Source organism: Aythya fuligula, chromosome 13 (assembly GCF_009819795.1).
Source record: "Aythya fuligula isolate bAytFul2 chromosome 13, bAytFul2.pri, whole genome shotgun sequence".
In the NCBI taxonomy this organism is placed as follows: domain Eukaryota; kingdom Metazoa; phylum Chordata; class Aves; order Anseriformes; family Anatidae; genus Aythya; species Aythya fuligula.
In genome coordinates, this window is record NC_045571.1 from 10,964,300 (window position 1) to 10,979,296 (window position 14,997).

The following is a 14,997-nucleotide window of genomic DNA, read 5'->3' on the forward strand; positions in this document are numbered from 1 at the left end:
GAGACCTTTACAGAGGTCTGTAGTGGACTTCTCCACCTCTATAAATTTTTAAGACAGGACACCCCGGAGGATTCATGGGACCTCCGCCCTTCCTTGGCTTGGGGAGGCAGCGCTGCAGCAGCTGCTCCCCCATCCTGGGCTGTACCAGGCAGCTGGTTGGGTGTTTCTTTTTTATCATGGTAGGTGGTATGAGGATAGGAGGTGCTGTTAAAGGAATTCCAGCTTCTGGGCTGAATTTTGCCAAGCTGTGCTGAAGGAGCAGCCTCGGGGAGTCGATAGCATGCAGTGAGGTTTCTCTTCTAGCCCTTTCAAAGGAAATGTTTTTGTCTTGTCAAACACCTCATCAGCATAAAGGACAAATAAACAGGAGCACTTGCTCAAAGTGCTAGGTATTCTCTTCCCATTATCCCGCCTGCTTCTGTCCTCACCTCTTCTCCCCCCACACCTGCTTTCTTCTCTGGCACGCAGTTGCCTCAAGCAACCTCATCGTGGGGAGCATTTCAGCATTTATCAGCAAGGTTTGATGGGCAGACAAGACTTTGGGTATGTGTGGCATTGCTTTGCAAGCAGCCCAGGCATTTTCTGGAGATTACAGTAACTGGACTGCGTCCTGGTGTGCATCAGGAGGTGTTCACACAGAACTTTCCACCCAGGCCATGTTCTGTCCTGAGGGTGGTGGGAAAAAATTGAAAGGAGGCAGCTCCTTCCCTGTGGTGCTTTGCATAATACTTCACTGAAGTGTTCAGTATCTTCCCCTGTAATTAATTCTGCCCCATCTGCATACAGCATCCCGTGTCTGTGCCTCTGCCTTTTCAATAATAACCTCGTCAGGGACAGTGCAGACAGACCGTGCTTCTATAAACCCGAGTCTGGCTGATGTCATGTCTCGACTCAAGGACTTTCCTTGATCCTTTGGGTAATGACTGTTAATCAGATGCTAAAACGCACACGTCTAGGTCACACGCCCCTGGGGCTCACGGTGCCGGGCTCCGTGTGCCAGGCTGTGCTCCCACAAAAAGAGGAACAGGCACCACAGAGATCAGCAGCTGTCTTGGGGGTTTCACGTGAGGAGACAGCATTGCTGAAGGGCAGTAAGTGGCATTACAGGGGAACAGCTCAGGAGGAAGGGTTTGGGGTAAGAAAAACTCTGGGGTCATTGGCTGTTGGTACAAAAGTCTGCTTTTCCTGGTTAGCACTCCAAAGCAGGATGGCCAGCAAGCAGCTAGCGTTCAAACATGCTCAGAGCACTCTGTGCCAGGGAAACGATTAATCTGCCAGCCCTGGATGCCCTACAGCACCACAGAATGTCAGAACCCCAGTTACGTGTTGTGGAGTTGGTACCTCTATGGTTCATCCTCACCTTCTTTGCTAGTTTTATGTGAAGGAAGCTTTAACAGGACAGGGAGCTGTGCCATGGAAAGGGTGTCTCAAAGTGTAGGTCTCTCAGTGTCGAGCAGTGACTGGGAATGCTGTCCTTGCCTGCACGTGTGTGGGAGCAGCACAAGCAGAGGTGTCGGGGGCCTGGCAGGCAGAAGTTTCAGAGGGCAGCCCTTGGATGTGAGAGCCCGGTCCGGTTCCCATCTGCAGAGACTCCAAGGGTGAGCAAGCCATGACCAGGGAGTATGCAGTCGGCAGCATAGCATGTGCAGCAAGTCCTGTTTGAAGGATCCTGGCAAGAGCGCAGGACATGGTGATGTTTTTTTAACAGCAAGTTGGTATTATAAAAAGAACAGTGTCTCAACTGAGATTCCCTGGGCAGAGGCGAAAGACATTCAGACAAGGACAGCACTGCCGGTGTTGCTGCAGAAGTGAAACAGATGGGAAGTTCAGCGTGTCACCTTGAAAACACAGACCAGCAGAGCTCTGCTCCTTTTGTCCTTGTGAGCTCCCCCAGTCACCACGGCGTCACGGTCAGAAAGCTCTCCGGGGTGTCACTTGGAGGGAGGAGGATCTTGCAGGCATAATGGAACTTCGACTCTCATTCTTTTGCTCTTTGTGTTGGGAAGACAAAACTCAGCCTCCCTGCACGCTGAGGTTTGTACAGCCCTGTTGTCCCCGAGGCTGATTCCTTCCTTTCCAGCACACCCTGCATTGAGGAGCAGCACCTGTCCCAGAGCAGGGAAAGGGATGCTTTCTAGGGTGTCCTACATCTCTGGCGGGTCTGTGGCAGGACTGAGAGAAGCCTGACACTGCCTCTTGCTGAAGAGCTCAGTGGCAGGCATTACCTGTGCTGTTAGCACATGTACTTTGTGCTCACTGCCTTTTACCAGTGCTTGCATGTGTCATGCCAGAAGCACGCGTCTGCCCACACCCTGCATGGACAAGAAGTTGTGCACCAGATTCGAAGAGTTTTCTGAAGTGAGGTTATTTTATTTAGTTCTCAGGGCGTGGAGAGTTTCTCTAGACCATTTGAGTGTTCCCTGTGACGTGGAGCTGGCTGCGGCGAGCAGCCCAGGTGCCGTTAGATCTGTTTGCAGGCAGGGAGGGATGCGTGGGATGTCGTGGAGAGGAAAACGCTCGCCTGCACAAGGCTGTGTGGGTGGGGAGCTGCTCAGTGTGGTTCGGCCCAAAAGAGAAGCTTCCTCGCTTGCCTTGAGCTGCTCAGGGACACCCACCAGCCCTTGAAGGAAATATATCCCATTCCTGGGTCTCCTCCAGTAACTCCTGAGATATCAGTGAACTGCAGCATCCCGAGGGGTTTACATGAAATAGTTGCTTTGTTTAGCAAGTGTTTTATCAAGTGACAGCACGGACCCACCAGGTTCACATCAGCCCACCGAAACACTCGCCGTGCTTCCCAGGCAAGCAGCCTGCTTTATTGCACTGCAACCAGGCATTTGCTTGGAGGTGCAGAGGGAACTGGGTGCCATGAACAGAGAAAAATATCAGAACAATAAAAGCTAGAATGAGACTGGCTAGGGTATTAATCTCTCATCCTGGCTGGTATTTAGGATTTTTTCAAGGTTCCTCTCAAGTAGAGGAAAATGAAAGAACCTGTTTCCAGATTTCTGTCTCCTCTATTTGGAGGTTTTCTTGTTGCTATTAAATGAAAGTACAGTAGAAAAAAAAAATCTTTAAATCCTTAACTTTATCCTTATTTAGGAAGACATCTTCATCTTGTGGCTTTCCTGTTCTCTTTGGCATTTCTCATAAAGTTGAGCTCTTAAAGAAAACAGAAGAATCTCATAGATTAATACAGGGGGACTTTGTGGTGCCAATTTCTCTGCACCCCATTAATTGCACCCTTGAGGGGTGGCAGCTGGATCACACACACAAACTTCCTTTGAGCCATTTGCAAATTACACAACACAGGGATCTTCTGGCACTGTGCAGCTCTGTTTATTTGGTGTACGAGGTAACCTGAAAAAACAAAACACGGATTTCAGGTTGTGTCGTGCTAACCCTGTGAGTTGAAGCTCTTAGTCTGAAACTGGATGGCCTTAACTCACATCATCCCTGAACGCAGGATGGGACTTGATCCCAAGTAGAACTTGATCCCAAGTAGAACTGCTGGGAATGAAAATGTCAGGTTTTTCTCTTAAATGGCTTTTCACAATTAAATTCCATAGCTTTTCACTTAGACTTTTTTTTTTTCTTTCCCAGATTAAATATTCCTGTATTTATGTGACACCCCCTTATGTCCCCAAATGCTCTTTTTCAGGACTGATTTTTTCCGTTGAATGTTTTTGAAATTTTACCTTTTAGTTTTGAAACTGGGCTTCCATCAGCATCTGTGCCATCCACATGAGGAAAACGAGGACTGATCAGTGATGTGCGGCAGTGCCAGGTGATGAGGGTGCCCAAGATCCAGCAGGGACATGCTGTAAGGCTGAGCTGGATCCAGGCCCGCACAACCAGCAATGCTGATGCTGCAGGGTGTTCCTTGGCTTCAGATAAACTCACGTGATAGTATTCAGGGTAGGCAGTCTTCAGTGTTTGCCTTACTGGCAATTTGTGTTATTTATGACTGAAGTTTGGTGTAAGATGGCATGCATGCCAACGTGTGCATGCTACTACACACGTGATCCATATGGCACAGCCTAACTCCAAAAATGATCCCTCTTCTTTCTCTAGTTCCTTCTGTTGAAAGAACTAAAAAGCCCATGCTGTTACAGAGAAGTTAACAGCCTCCATGTGCCACACAGCAGATGGTATGGTAATGTTGGGGGCGTATTTGACAATAACCTTTTTCCACATGGGGAAATTGAGGCATAGAGAAGTGTCCTTCTGATGCCTGAGAATGAAGCAGTGCCAGAGAGAACTCGCAGGTGCAGGAGTTCAACAAACAGCACCTCTGTAAGTTTTAGGGCTGAGCTCATCCTGCCCTTGAGTCCCTAGGAGAGCAGCAGGTTGCTTTCTGGGTGCGTAGCTCTGTGGAGTGCATCTCACCGAAACAGTGTGCGAGATCTCTGAGGCAGGATCTGTGCAAAGGAAAAGCATCTCTCCAAACTGTTTTTGTTTCCCAGGGCTGGTGCTTTGGGCAGTTTGCAGCCAGCCATGTAAGTGATAGACTTCTGATAACACGGAGATAAAGTCAGAAGGTCCTCATACGACCGTAGAGTGCCCCCCTCAATAGCCAAGGTGTCCACAGAGGCCTCCTCAGAAGGAGGAGGAATATGGCAAGCACGTTATCTGTGGGTCAGAGATCTGGCCATCCAGGGAAGGCAATGAATTATGAATAATAATAGCTAGAAGGAATTACTGCCAAAAGCCAGGGCATGCATGTATAAATTTTGCCTCGGCTAATTCTGAATGAAAATCCATTTGTAAATACCAACATCTCCCAAAGGATTCCTCGCATAAAGGCAAGGCACCTACCTCAGCCAATAACTTCTTCCTCGTGTATAACTGTGCTTATAATAGCCACCAAAATTAGATCAAACGACAGGACAGTGACAATAACAGCTCAGATTTTACAGAGGAGCTGAATGACTTGTGTGCTGTGCTTTTTGCAAAGGCAGGCTATCAATGGCACAAGAGGAGCTCTTTAATGCTGATCCCTTCTGAAAGCCTGGGCTTGACAGCAAGTGCTAAAACCCTGGGATATCTGACCCTCAGCTCTCCCAGGACTTTAGCACTGGTTATCCTGGACCTGACTACTGAATTTCACAGCAGGGCCTCTGACCTGAGCAGCCAGCTCTGAATTGAGCTCTCACAGGTTGTTCCAGTTAAGAGGTGAAAATGATGGTGGCGTCTAACCTGGATTTATCGTTGCAGTTTTCGATGCTTTCTCCTACACCAGAGGTGTTCCTGAGGAGGAGTGATGTAAGCTTATACTGGCTCAAGCAGGGTTTGCCCAGGTAGGGGAGAATATGTCAGGTGTTGTGTTATTTTGGCCCCCACAGCTGGCAAGAAAAAGAAAATGCCCATAAGCAGAATGAAGTCAGGTTTCACCTTCAATGTCATGCTCTTGGGCTCCTACTATGCGATCTTGTCCCTGCTGTTCCAGTGTTTCTTTGCCCACCTTTGGGCTCTATCTCACTGTTTCACATCTTAAGACATGCCTCCGTGTCCAAGTAGCACCCAGGACAACCCAGAGCACTCAAATGCAGGAGTGGGCTCTCCCCACCTCCTGTGTTTGGAGGGTGGATGTGCGCCTGGCTTTGAGGGCTGCCGTTATCCTAGCTCTGTGCCTCAGAAAGGGAGTGCTGTGCCTCCTCACGTCTGTTTTGAATCATTTGTAGAGACAATGCCGTCACTTTTATTATGCTTTAGCTTAATGTGCAGCATCTGTTCCTGTTTAGAGCTACATTAGGACCTCATCCCCATCACCTTGGCTCATCCCTATGTCTAACCAGGGTGAAGTATCAGCCTAGAGAGTGAATTGACCGCCTGATGGCAAATATTATTTTCTCATGATCTCATTTCTATGCAAGGGACGTTTTTGGTAGCAATCACTCATCACCGGTTGGCTGACAGTGGAACGAGGGCAAGGAAAATGAAGCAGGAGTCGTGCGCTGCCCTGCTCTGCCTCCCCCAAGCAGGACACGATGTCCAGGGGAGCATCCTAAGAGCACCACATCTATTTTAATGGCATGGTTTGAGAAAGCCAGCTCCGAACCAGCAGTGAGGGCAGCGGAGGGAGGACATGCTGCAGTCATAAAAATTCCGCGGAGATAAATCAATAGAGGGTCGAGGAGAGTGGGAGGGAGATGGCAAGTCAGGCTTTGTTCGTCTTTGCACACAGGAGAGAGGAAAATGATGCCTCTGTGGTCATGGCTGTTTAACAGGGGTGAAAGGGAGCAAAGTCCAAGTCAGAGAGGAGCTGGCAGAAGCAGGTGAAAACCTTCAGTATGGGCTGGTGGACCTGGATTTGGGGGTCTGCTTCAGACAGCCACTGAGTGCCAGACATGCTCCTGCACGGCACTAATTAGCACCTTCTCAGGCAGGCTGGAAAAGAGGGGAAGGAGCAAATTGACTCGCAGCGGCCGCAAGCAGCAGAACAGTGGGCTAATGATGTGGACCAGTGCCAGTCCAATCCAGACGGGAACTAGTGAGCCAGTGCTAGCTAGGTGAGCTCAGACACCCTGCCTCTCACCAAAACCAAAGGTTCTCAGTCTGGTGGAAACTCTCTTTTCTGCCTGCAAAATACTCAAGCAAATTTTGAACTGGTTGCACCAAAAAAAAAAGAGCTGGGTCCATAGCAGCTCCTCACCAGCTTTCTTTTCTAATCTTTAGCAAGGGGTATCTGCCCAGGATCCCTTAGTGCTTCAGATTTATATAAAAATGATTTACACTATAAACTCTGTAAGCCGTGACTCCAAACCGGTGGCCTGTGACTCCAAACCAGTGGCCTCCAGACCAGGGGACAAGGCTCTGCTTTGCCTGAATCCCTCTCAGAAATGTGTTTTTTTTCCTTCTCTTCCACAGGAATACACCATTGATATATTCTTTGCTCAGACATGGTACGACCGGCGTCTCCGTTTCAACAGCACCCTGAAGGCCCTCACGCTGAACACCAACATGGTGAGCCGCATCTGGATCCCAGACACCTTTTTTAGGAACTCCAAGCGGGCTGATTCCCACTGGATAACCACTCCTAATCAGCTCCTCCGCATTTGGAATGATGGCAAAGTGCTCTACACGCTCAGGTAGGTGCAGCAGGCACCTCATCTGGCTGTGGAGGTGAGGAACCAGGGAGATGATCAAGGCAGAGGAGAGATCCAGCTGTCCTGGGGCAGAGTAGTGGAGATGCCTCCCAGGGCTGATGTTCTCATACATTTAGCACTGCTCACAGAATGGGCCTCCTCTTCCAAGACAAAGGGTCCCCCCCAAAAAAATCAAACTATTTTTCTGTATCGTACCAACAAAGAGGTCAAAAGTATTACAGGTTTCCCAAACCAAAATCCTTTAAATATTTGTGTTGGTCACTCCAGCTATTTTGGTTTGATGATAAACTTTTGGCTTTAGTTCCCATAATTTTCCACTCTTGTAAATGAATCTGAAAAGCTCACTAAACAAAAAGCCTTTTTGAATGTGAAAATTGGATGTTTTTCCTCACTTTGAAAATATCCAAACATATGCTTGGTTTTGCTGCTGTTTTGAAATGTTCCTGCAAACAGACTGATCTTCAACAAATTAGTGTCTCTCTTTCAAGGAAGCGAGAATCCCTTTGTCACATTATGGTGTTGAAATCAAACCACCTTCACCAGCACGAAATCTCAGCCTTCCTCTCCCTCTCTCTCCTTCTTTTCTCTCTCAGGCTGACGATCGAGGCTGAATGCCTGCTCCAGCTGCAGAATTTCCCAATGGACACTCACTCCTGCCCTTTGGTTTTCTCTAGTTGTGAGTATCCATATTTCAGAAATAGTTTTAGAAGGCAAGTAAAGAAATTTGAGTAGAGTAAAACTCTGGTCAGAGAAAACCAACTTCCCTTTTAGCTACGTTTTCACCTGATCTCTATGTCCCTCTTCCTAGGCCATTGCCCACCTTTCCCTGGAGCATCCCCACAGTCCTGGGCCAGCAGTTATTCAGGTGCAGATTCACAGACCTCTGAGTTTCTTCTTAATTAGGGCGGACAGTTGGAGGTGTTTATTTCACTGACCTTCTGGTCACTCTGACCTCCTAAACGTGATATATCCCTTCAGCTGGCAGACCAACAACACAAGTGCTACATTGCATCATCACTCCTCTGCTCCCCAAGGGAACAGCTTGGCTTTCCAGACCAAGGGAGACACCACCCTCAGAGAGAAGCCCACTTGCTGTACCAAAGGCAATTAAAAGGAGGAGTACTCACACACACACACACCCCCTCAGTCCCCATTTGTATGTTCTCATCAGTAGACAGGGCTGCTGATGTTGGCGCATCTCCACTGGTAATTTTGCCTTTCTGCACCAAGAGATTCCTGCCTTCATGCGTTGGCTGGAAATCTGATTTAGTCACTGTGGCCCTGTTTTGGCCGCTCCCACTTCCCCTGCCACCGAAGCGATGTAGCTCACATGGCACTGAGGTGCTTCAGAGGGAGGCAGCATGCTGAGGAGATAACACCACCGCATCTCCCGCCACCCCTCATTCTTCGCTAATTAACAGTGCATGCCATCCATTCTTGATAATTAGAAGCACACTTTTAGTTAGCTGCCAAGCTTTGCTCCTTCCCTCCTCTGAGAAGCCTGCTTGTAGGTGTTGAGGTCCCTGCCTGACAGTAGGTTCGTGTCTTTGCCAAGAAAGCCAAAGCCAAGCTCCATCCCACAGGAGCCAGGTTTCTTTCCCCATGGAGCAAATCCAGGGTGCATTACCTCTTCTTCACCTTACAAAGATCAGCTCCCAGGGTGAGAGGTGCAGAGACTGTTGGAGCAGACCCAGCCATGCTTCTTCTCATGTTGGCAGCTTTGTCTTCTTGGTGTGCTCATGCCTGGGAAGGAAGGGTAGCCATGAGGACTGGCAGCCCCTTGCTGCCTCAAGATGCAGAAACTCTTAAAGATCTCAGGCTGGGAGTCCTTTTACACAGCCTGAGTCTACTTCCCACCACTGCAGTCCTTAGAAAGGCTCAGTTTCTAGCATTGCTTTACTCTTAGGAATAACCTAGGACTCAAACTGGCCCCCAAAGGGAGCTGCAGTCCCTGCTCCCATTGCATGTGTGGATGCCTAAGGTAATCTGACCAAAGAAACACCTGCATGAAAACTTCATGTTAGCAAAACATCTGGAATGAGATGCAAGTGCTCGTGTAATCAGGGTTTGACTCGAACTTTGAACTTCTATGGTTGGACTCGAAGATCTTAGACGTCTTTTCCAACCTACGTGATTCTATTCTATGATTCTATAATGTACTCTGTGTCCTTGCCCCTTTTCCCAGACGGCTACCCACGGGAGGAGATAGTCTATCGCTGGCGGCGCTATTCCATTGAGGTCTCTGACCAGCGCACCTGGAGGCTCTACCAGTTTGACTTCACGGGGCTGAGGAACACCTCGGAAGTTCTCCGGACTGGGGCAGGTGAGGCAAAGGGAGACAGCCCACAGAAACAGCACTGTGTCGGAGACCTCGCGGGATGCAGAGGAGTCACCAGACAGCTCCGTGGGTGGGAAGAGAGGTCACAAGAGCACAGTTAGAGGAACATGGGAATGAAAAGACGGACCTTTGCTAGGAGGAGCAGAAGTAACGGAGATGAAAGGTGAGGGGAAGCTGAAGCAAGTGTAGGTCGGAACTACAGACGTCTGTGAACTGTAGGGTGACGATGCTTATGTGAATTAATCCCTAATCAAAGGGTCAGAATGGAGAGGAGATGGAGTTCAGGTCCCCTCTAGCTGGAGTATGAGCATGCTATGTAGATCCCTGGGTGCCTGTAACTGGAACATGGATGGAGAAATCAGAACTTGCAGGTCTTAATCCTGTCTCAGTCTTTCCTTATGTAAAGTGGTGTGGGGCTGATAAACCCCTGAATTTTAATTTAAGAGCCAGAAACACTGTTGTGTGGGTTAAGAAATGAGGGGATGGGGGCTCTTCAGCTCCTCCTCACAGTAGCTCACATCCCCTTTCCTTCCCACAGACAACTGAGGAAAACCTCTTTGGGTTCCTTCAGGTGGGGTCGTATTTTGGCTTATATTTTTCAGCCTTCTGAAGGAGCAACTTCAAGTTTCTCCCATCCAGAGAATGTTGCTATTGCCAACACTGGCAGCCAGCCTTTAACTTGGGCAGCACAAACAGAGACTAGGAGTGGTGCAGTGAAAGCGTCTTGAATGCATTAGTGTTTGTCTGATGTTTGTAATTCTCTTTCTTGGTAATTGCTTGCAAGCTCCATCTTAACTCCAGAGCTGTCGGGTTGCTTTCTTTCAATACACACTATGAGCCTCTGAAAAAGAGGAAGAACCTCAGCTGTAAGTTGCCAAATGAGCAATTAGGATGTGTAGCACCATGTGTCTTTTCCAAGGGTAGAACCAGAGTCAGTGGAAGTGATTGAAGGACGTCTCCTTTGTCGCAGCTCAGGTAATTAGTTGACAAGTCAGGCCATGTAGTCTGCTACAGCTAAATAGCTTTCTATAAAAAAAGAAGCCCTTGCAGCGCTCAGCTGAGGTTGAGTACTCTCTTCAATTTCTTCCCTGAAACTTTCCCAGACGGTGTGCTGTTCAGTGTGCTTGGATACACGGCAAGGCCAGTACAAATGCAGCCTTGTGGCCACTTAACCAGACAGTTAGGCAAGCACAAAATTAGTTCTTAAACTGGTCACAAAGCCAGAAAGTCAGGCAGGCACAGAGCCAGCCTGCCAGACAGGTGGCTACAGAAACACTGCAAATTCTGAAGTGTTCTTATTCCTGTGTTTTAGGAAGCCACGTGGTATGATTCCAATGTCTCTGTCACTTTTTCCTAGGGGAGTACATGGTGATGACAGTTTCTTTTGACCTAAGTAGACGTATGGGTTATTTTGCCATTCAGACCTATATTCCCTGCATCCTGACTGTTGTTCTCTCCTGGGTTTCCTTCTGGATCAAGAGAGACTCTACACCAGCCAGGACATCTCTGGGTAAGAGACAGACTTTTGCATGCTGACTGCTGCAAGGCTAGCAGACTGACAGTGTTGGAGTACGGAAACTCCTAAAACACTTGAGCATTATTCAGCTTAATAAAGGGTACCGCTCCTGCATCTTTCTCTTTGTAGCAATGTCCTCTAATTATATATTAAATAACGACTCCCATTTCTCGATCTGAGACCTGAGCACAGCCTTTTCCAAGCTGACAACGTGGTGTTCTCATGCTCCAAAAGGGAGAGGGAAGGAGTGTGCTGTGGCATTGCAATGCTGGCCCCTGACACATGCATGTGTTCTGTGTCTCCTTGTGACTTCCCAAGGGCTCAGTAGGTCCAGTGACATGAAGGTTGTAGGGTAATGAGCAAAGCTGCTCTGCCATATCCACAGAGTCCCAAGCTCTGGCATGAGCTGCAAGCCTGGTAGGAAGATCTACCTATTGCTTAAATCTGCTCTGCAATCTGCTCTTTGAGGTAGAATAAAGCTTATGTTGATTGAATCCTGCTCTGATAGGAGCTAGAGAGGGCTTTACAAATCTTTAAAGCGCTTTGGCTGTATCTGAATTTTGCAGCAAGCTCTGCTTCCCAGCGCTGCCCTTCCCACCAGCCCTGCTGACTTTCCCTTTAATTGGAGGTTGTATTCCCATCCCGCCTGCAGGCTTCTGCAGGGAGGGAGAGGGGCTGTCAGCATCAGGCAGGGCTATTCAGAGTCCATCCATTCTGACCAGCCCTCCGCACCTCCCCATCAAAACCAATTCATTTTGTGTCCATGAATAGGGCAGGAGAGGATCTGGGGTGTTGTTTCCAATGGAGGTGAAGGTATGTCATGGTCCTTGGCTGGAGAAGGAACGAACAGCAAGAGGCAAAAAGACACCACTGTGGTGCCCGTCTCAAAACTCAGAGGCAGGCTCCCCCAGAAGGCAGGCCCTCTCAGTGGGAAGTGACCTCCGCACATCAAGAGTAATGTATTCTCTCAGCAGCCCCTGTTGTACTTTATACAAATGATCCCCAGCACATTTGAAGCCCGTCAGCCTGCATTAGGGAGACATAAACCAGACCAGTTCCATTGGCATTTCAAATGTATGGGAAGTCACAGCGCAGCTGCTAATGCAAATACCTCAGGAAAATACAGAAAGCTCTTGCTGTGCTCCGACCCAGAGCCAATGGGGTGAGCACAGAAGTGGGTGGCAGATGGATTTAGAGGAGTGCTAGAGTGCAGGAAGAGTTACTGCTGCTCCTCCACATCCTAAAAACAGTGGAGCCTGGTCAGAGGTCACTGCAGGACCACAGTCTGGCTAAGCAGAGCAAAAAAAAAAAAGGGACAAGATAACCAGAAGCATTTCTCTCCCCCAGGAGAAGGGAAACAGAGGTGTCCTGGGGACTGGGTGCATGCAGAAGACAGAAGTGCTCTTCTTCATTACCCAAACCAGCTCGTTTTTCCTCTTAGGTATTACCACTGTGCTAACGATGACCACTCTGAGCACCATCTCCCGCAAGCACCTTCCCCGTGTTTCCTACATCACAGCCATGGACCTCTTTGTCTCTGTGTGCTTCATCTTCGTCTTCGCAGCTCTCATGGAGTACGCTACACTCAACTACTTGGTGGGAAACAAGAAACCACTGGAGCACAACAGCAGGAAAGCCAGGCTGGTAGGTTGAAGGGGCTAGCAGAGCTGCTTATTGTTACAACCCCAAGCCATTTAGCAATATCCCTCCTGAGCCTGTGCTGGAAACTGATGAAGTTATTTGGTGCGTGGGCTCTGTTGTGTTCATAGAGTCCTCAGACCAACCTGTGTGCGCGGTCAGAGCCCCTGAAAGTGAGACACAACAACAACAAAAAGCAACACCAAAACAACAGCGAGGCTCCCAAAAAACAAGGAGGTACCCCAAGCAGGTGAGAGCAACCAGAAGATATCTGCACTGTGTGCTCTGCCTTCAGAGATAGCTGAGATCAGAGGAATGAAGGAGGAGGCTAGCACAGCTGAAAACAAACAGCCCCTTTGCTGACTATCAGTGGCAGAGCTGGGGAATCAGAGCAAGTAGCTCTTTGCTGTCTAAAGCCATGCCCTAGGATGCCAGGAAGGAAACTCCTGTTCATGCAGGGAGCTGCCAAGTCTTCACAGCATGCCAAGGTGGTTATCTGCAACCAGGTGCGGAGATGGGGGGGTGATCAGTCACCTCCCTCCATTGAACTGTGCCTATGTTATGAACTGACTAATTGCGAGTTGGATAAATTTGGGTGTCTAAAATGTGATCTCTTGCCTTTTTCTTTAACCCACTTATCTGTCTTCATTACAGCCACCTGCTGGCGCACAGGTGATGCCATCCTTCACTGCCATCAACATCAACAACATCATGCACTGGCCCCCAGAGATAGAGGATGATGAAGATGAAGACCCTGGCTCCCCGTGCCTGGAAGGGAAGGAATGTGAGAGGTTCTTCTGCTGCATTGAGGACTGTCAGACAGGGATGTGGCGGGAGGGGAGGGTCCGCATCCATATCTCCCGCCTGGACTCCTATTCCCGTGTCTTCTTCCCCACCGCCTTCCTGCTATTCAACATTGTCTACTGGATTGCATATCTCTATCTCTAGCTGTCCTTTCTTCTCAGCTGGGATGGACTGGAAGCCAGAAGACAGGCTTTTCAAGGAGCATAGAGATCAGTGTCTCTTCCATGTAGTCGATTGTCATTCTGAACAATCCAACCTGGTGAATTCCTTCATCCTGCTCTCTCATCTCTTCTGAGAAGAACCAGATGGCTTTTTTTTTTTAGCCCCCGATTATATCTTTTTAGATAATCTTCCCTTCCCCAAAACCCTCTCTCCAGCACCACCAGCATTTTACTCCTTGTAAGATTGCCCAGAAAGTTCTATTCCCCAAAACAGTAGGGATTTTGTCAAGAACTAAATCCTTAATGTTTAATTTTTTCATCCACTCCCACTGCAAAAATTAATGGGAAATGATTATAAATGGAGTTTTCTGCATAGCTAAGTCTGCAAAGGAAATAAAGCAGATTTTACAACTTCTGAACCATCTCAACCAGAATAGACTTTGTGTTAGAGGCTTGCCTGGGGGCTTCTAGGTCAGAAGGAGAGAAGGGTGAACAAGGGTGGCAACACAGCTTTCCCACAGTAGCTGGGCTTGGTGAAAATGTTTTGAACCTGCCCATAAAGCTGACAGTGGCACAGACAAGAATGGAGTAGCTGAAAGCCTCCACCAGCTCCCCAGAGGATATCTGTGGAGCATTGCTCGTGGATCGCTTCACTTGTTGTACCAAGTGGCAACCAAGGCATCCACTCGGTGAGGCATTTTTCCTCAGACAGTGGTGAAAAGCACCTCGTAAGTTTGGAGTGCCTATCTGCCTTACTGGAGCAGACTTTTACTGGGCCCGTGGTGGTATTCTGCTTTGTGATCAGGACTTTGAGTATGCCACTTACGTTCAGCGTAGCCAAAACATGTAGAAAATTCCTTATGCTGTGAAGACCAGAAGCCGTCTCATAAGTCCATTGAGTGGTAGCTGTCTTTGGCCTGTCTCGTGTGAGCAGGGCCCTATTCTACCATGCATCACAGAGAGGCAGTGCTCTCTTTCACAAGGACACTTGTTGAAACCATCAGATCTGTGCATGATAATAGGTGCTAACCTGAGAAAGCAGTACTAGAGAAGGGAACGCTATCAGCAGTGCTGCACCTACTAGTGGTGGGGAGAGAGAGTTCCTGCAGCTCAGATATCTTCTTTTTTCTCTCTCTCTCTCTTTTTTTTTTTTTATATATATATATTTAAAAGAAAAGATAGACTTCAATGAAACTATATGGCTCCTTCCACTTGGAGGGTTACCAATTCCTACACCTTTTTTTCCCAAAGTCAGGAAGGGGAGCAAGTGTTAATGTGGTAGTTCTCAGGAAGGTCAGACAGAAAGAGATGGTTCCTAGTGGTCTCGTTTGCTTGTCAGGACCCTGTCCACTGCAATAGGATTCATCAGCAACCCTGAGGAAAAGGGCTAGAAAAATGCAAAATACTGACTCAACTGTATTTTGAAGCTGT

At 48.3% G+C, this 14,997-nt stretch overlaps 1 protein-coding gene across 1 annotated transcript in view; it reads left to right on the forward strand.

Moving 5' to 3' along the window:
- The window catches only part of LOC116494580 (gamma-aminobutyric acid receptor subunit gamma-4), a 28,579-nt gene extending 13,850 nt beyond the window's left edge, over nucleotides 1-14,729 (forward strand). The window contains exons 4-9 of the mRNA XM_032196514.1: nucleotides 6,871-7,091; nucleotides 7,703-7,785; nucleotides 9,295-9,432; nucleotides 10,805-10,957; nucleotides 12,405-12,607; nucleotides 13,256-14,729. Coding sequence (XP_032052405.1) covers nucleotides 6,871-7,091; nucleotides 7,703-7,785; nucleotides 9,295-9,432; nucleotides 10,805-10,957; nucleotides 12,405-12,607; nucleotides 13,256-13,549 — 1,092 coding nt within the window. The 3' untranslated portion in view covers nucleotides 13,550-14,729. The remainder of the gene's footprint in view (nucleotides 1-6,870; nucleotides 7,092-7,702; nucleotides 7,786-9,294; nucleotides 9,433-10,804; nucleotides 10,958-12,404; nucleotides 12,608-13,255) is intronic.
- The last annotated feature ends 268 nt before the right edge of the window (nucleotides 14,730-14,997 follow it).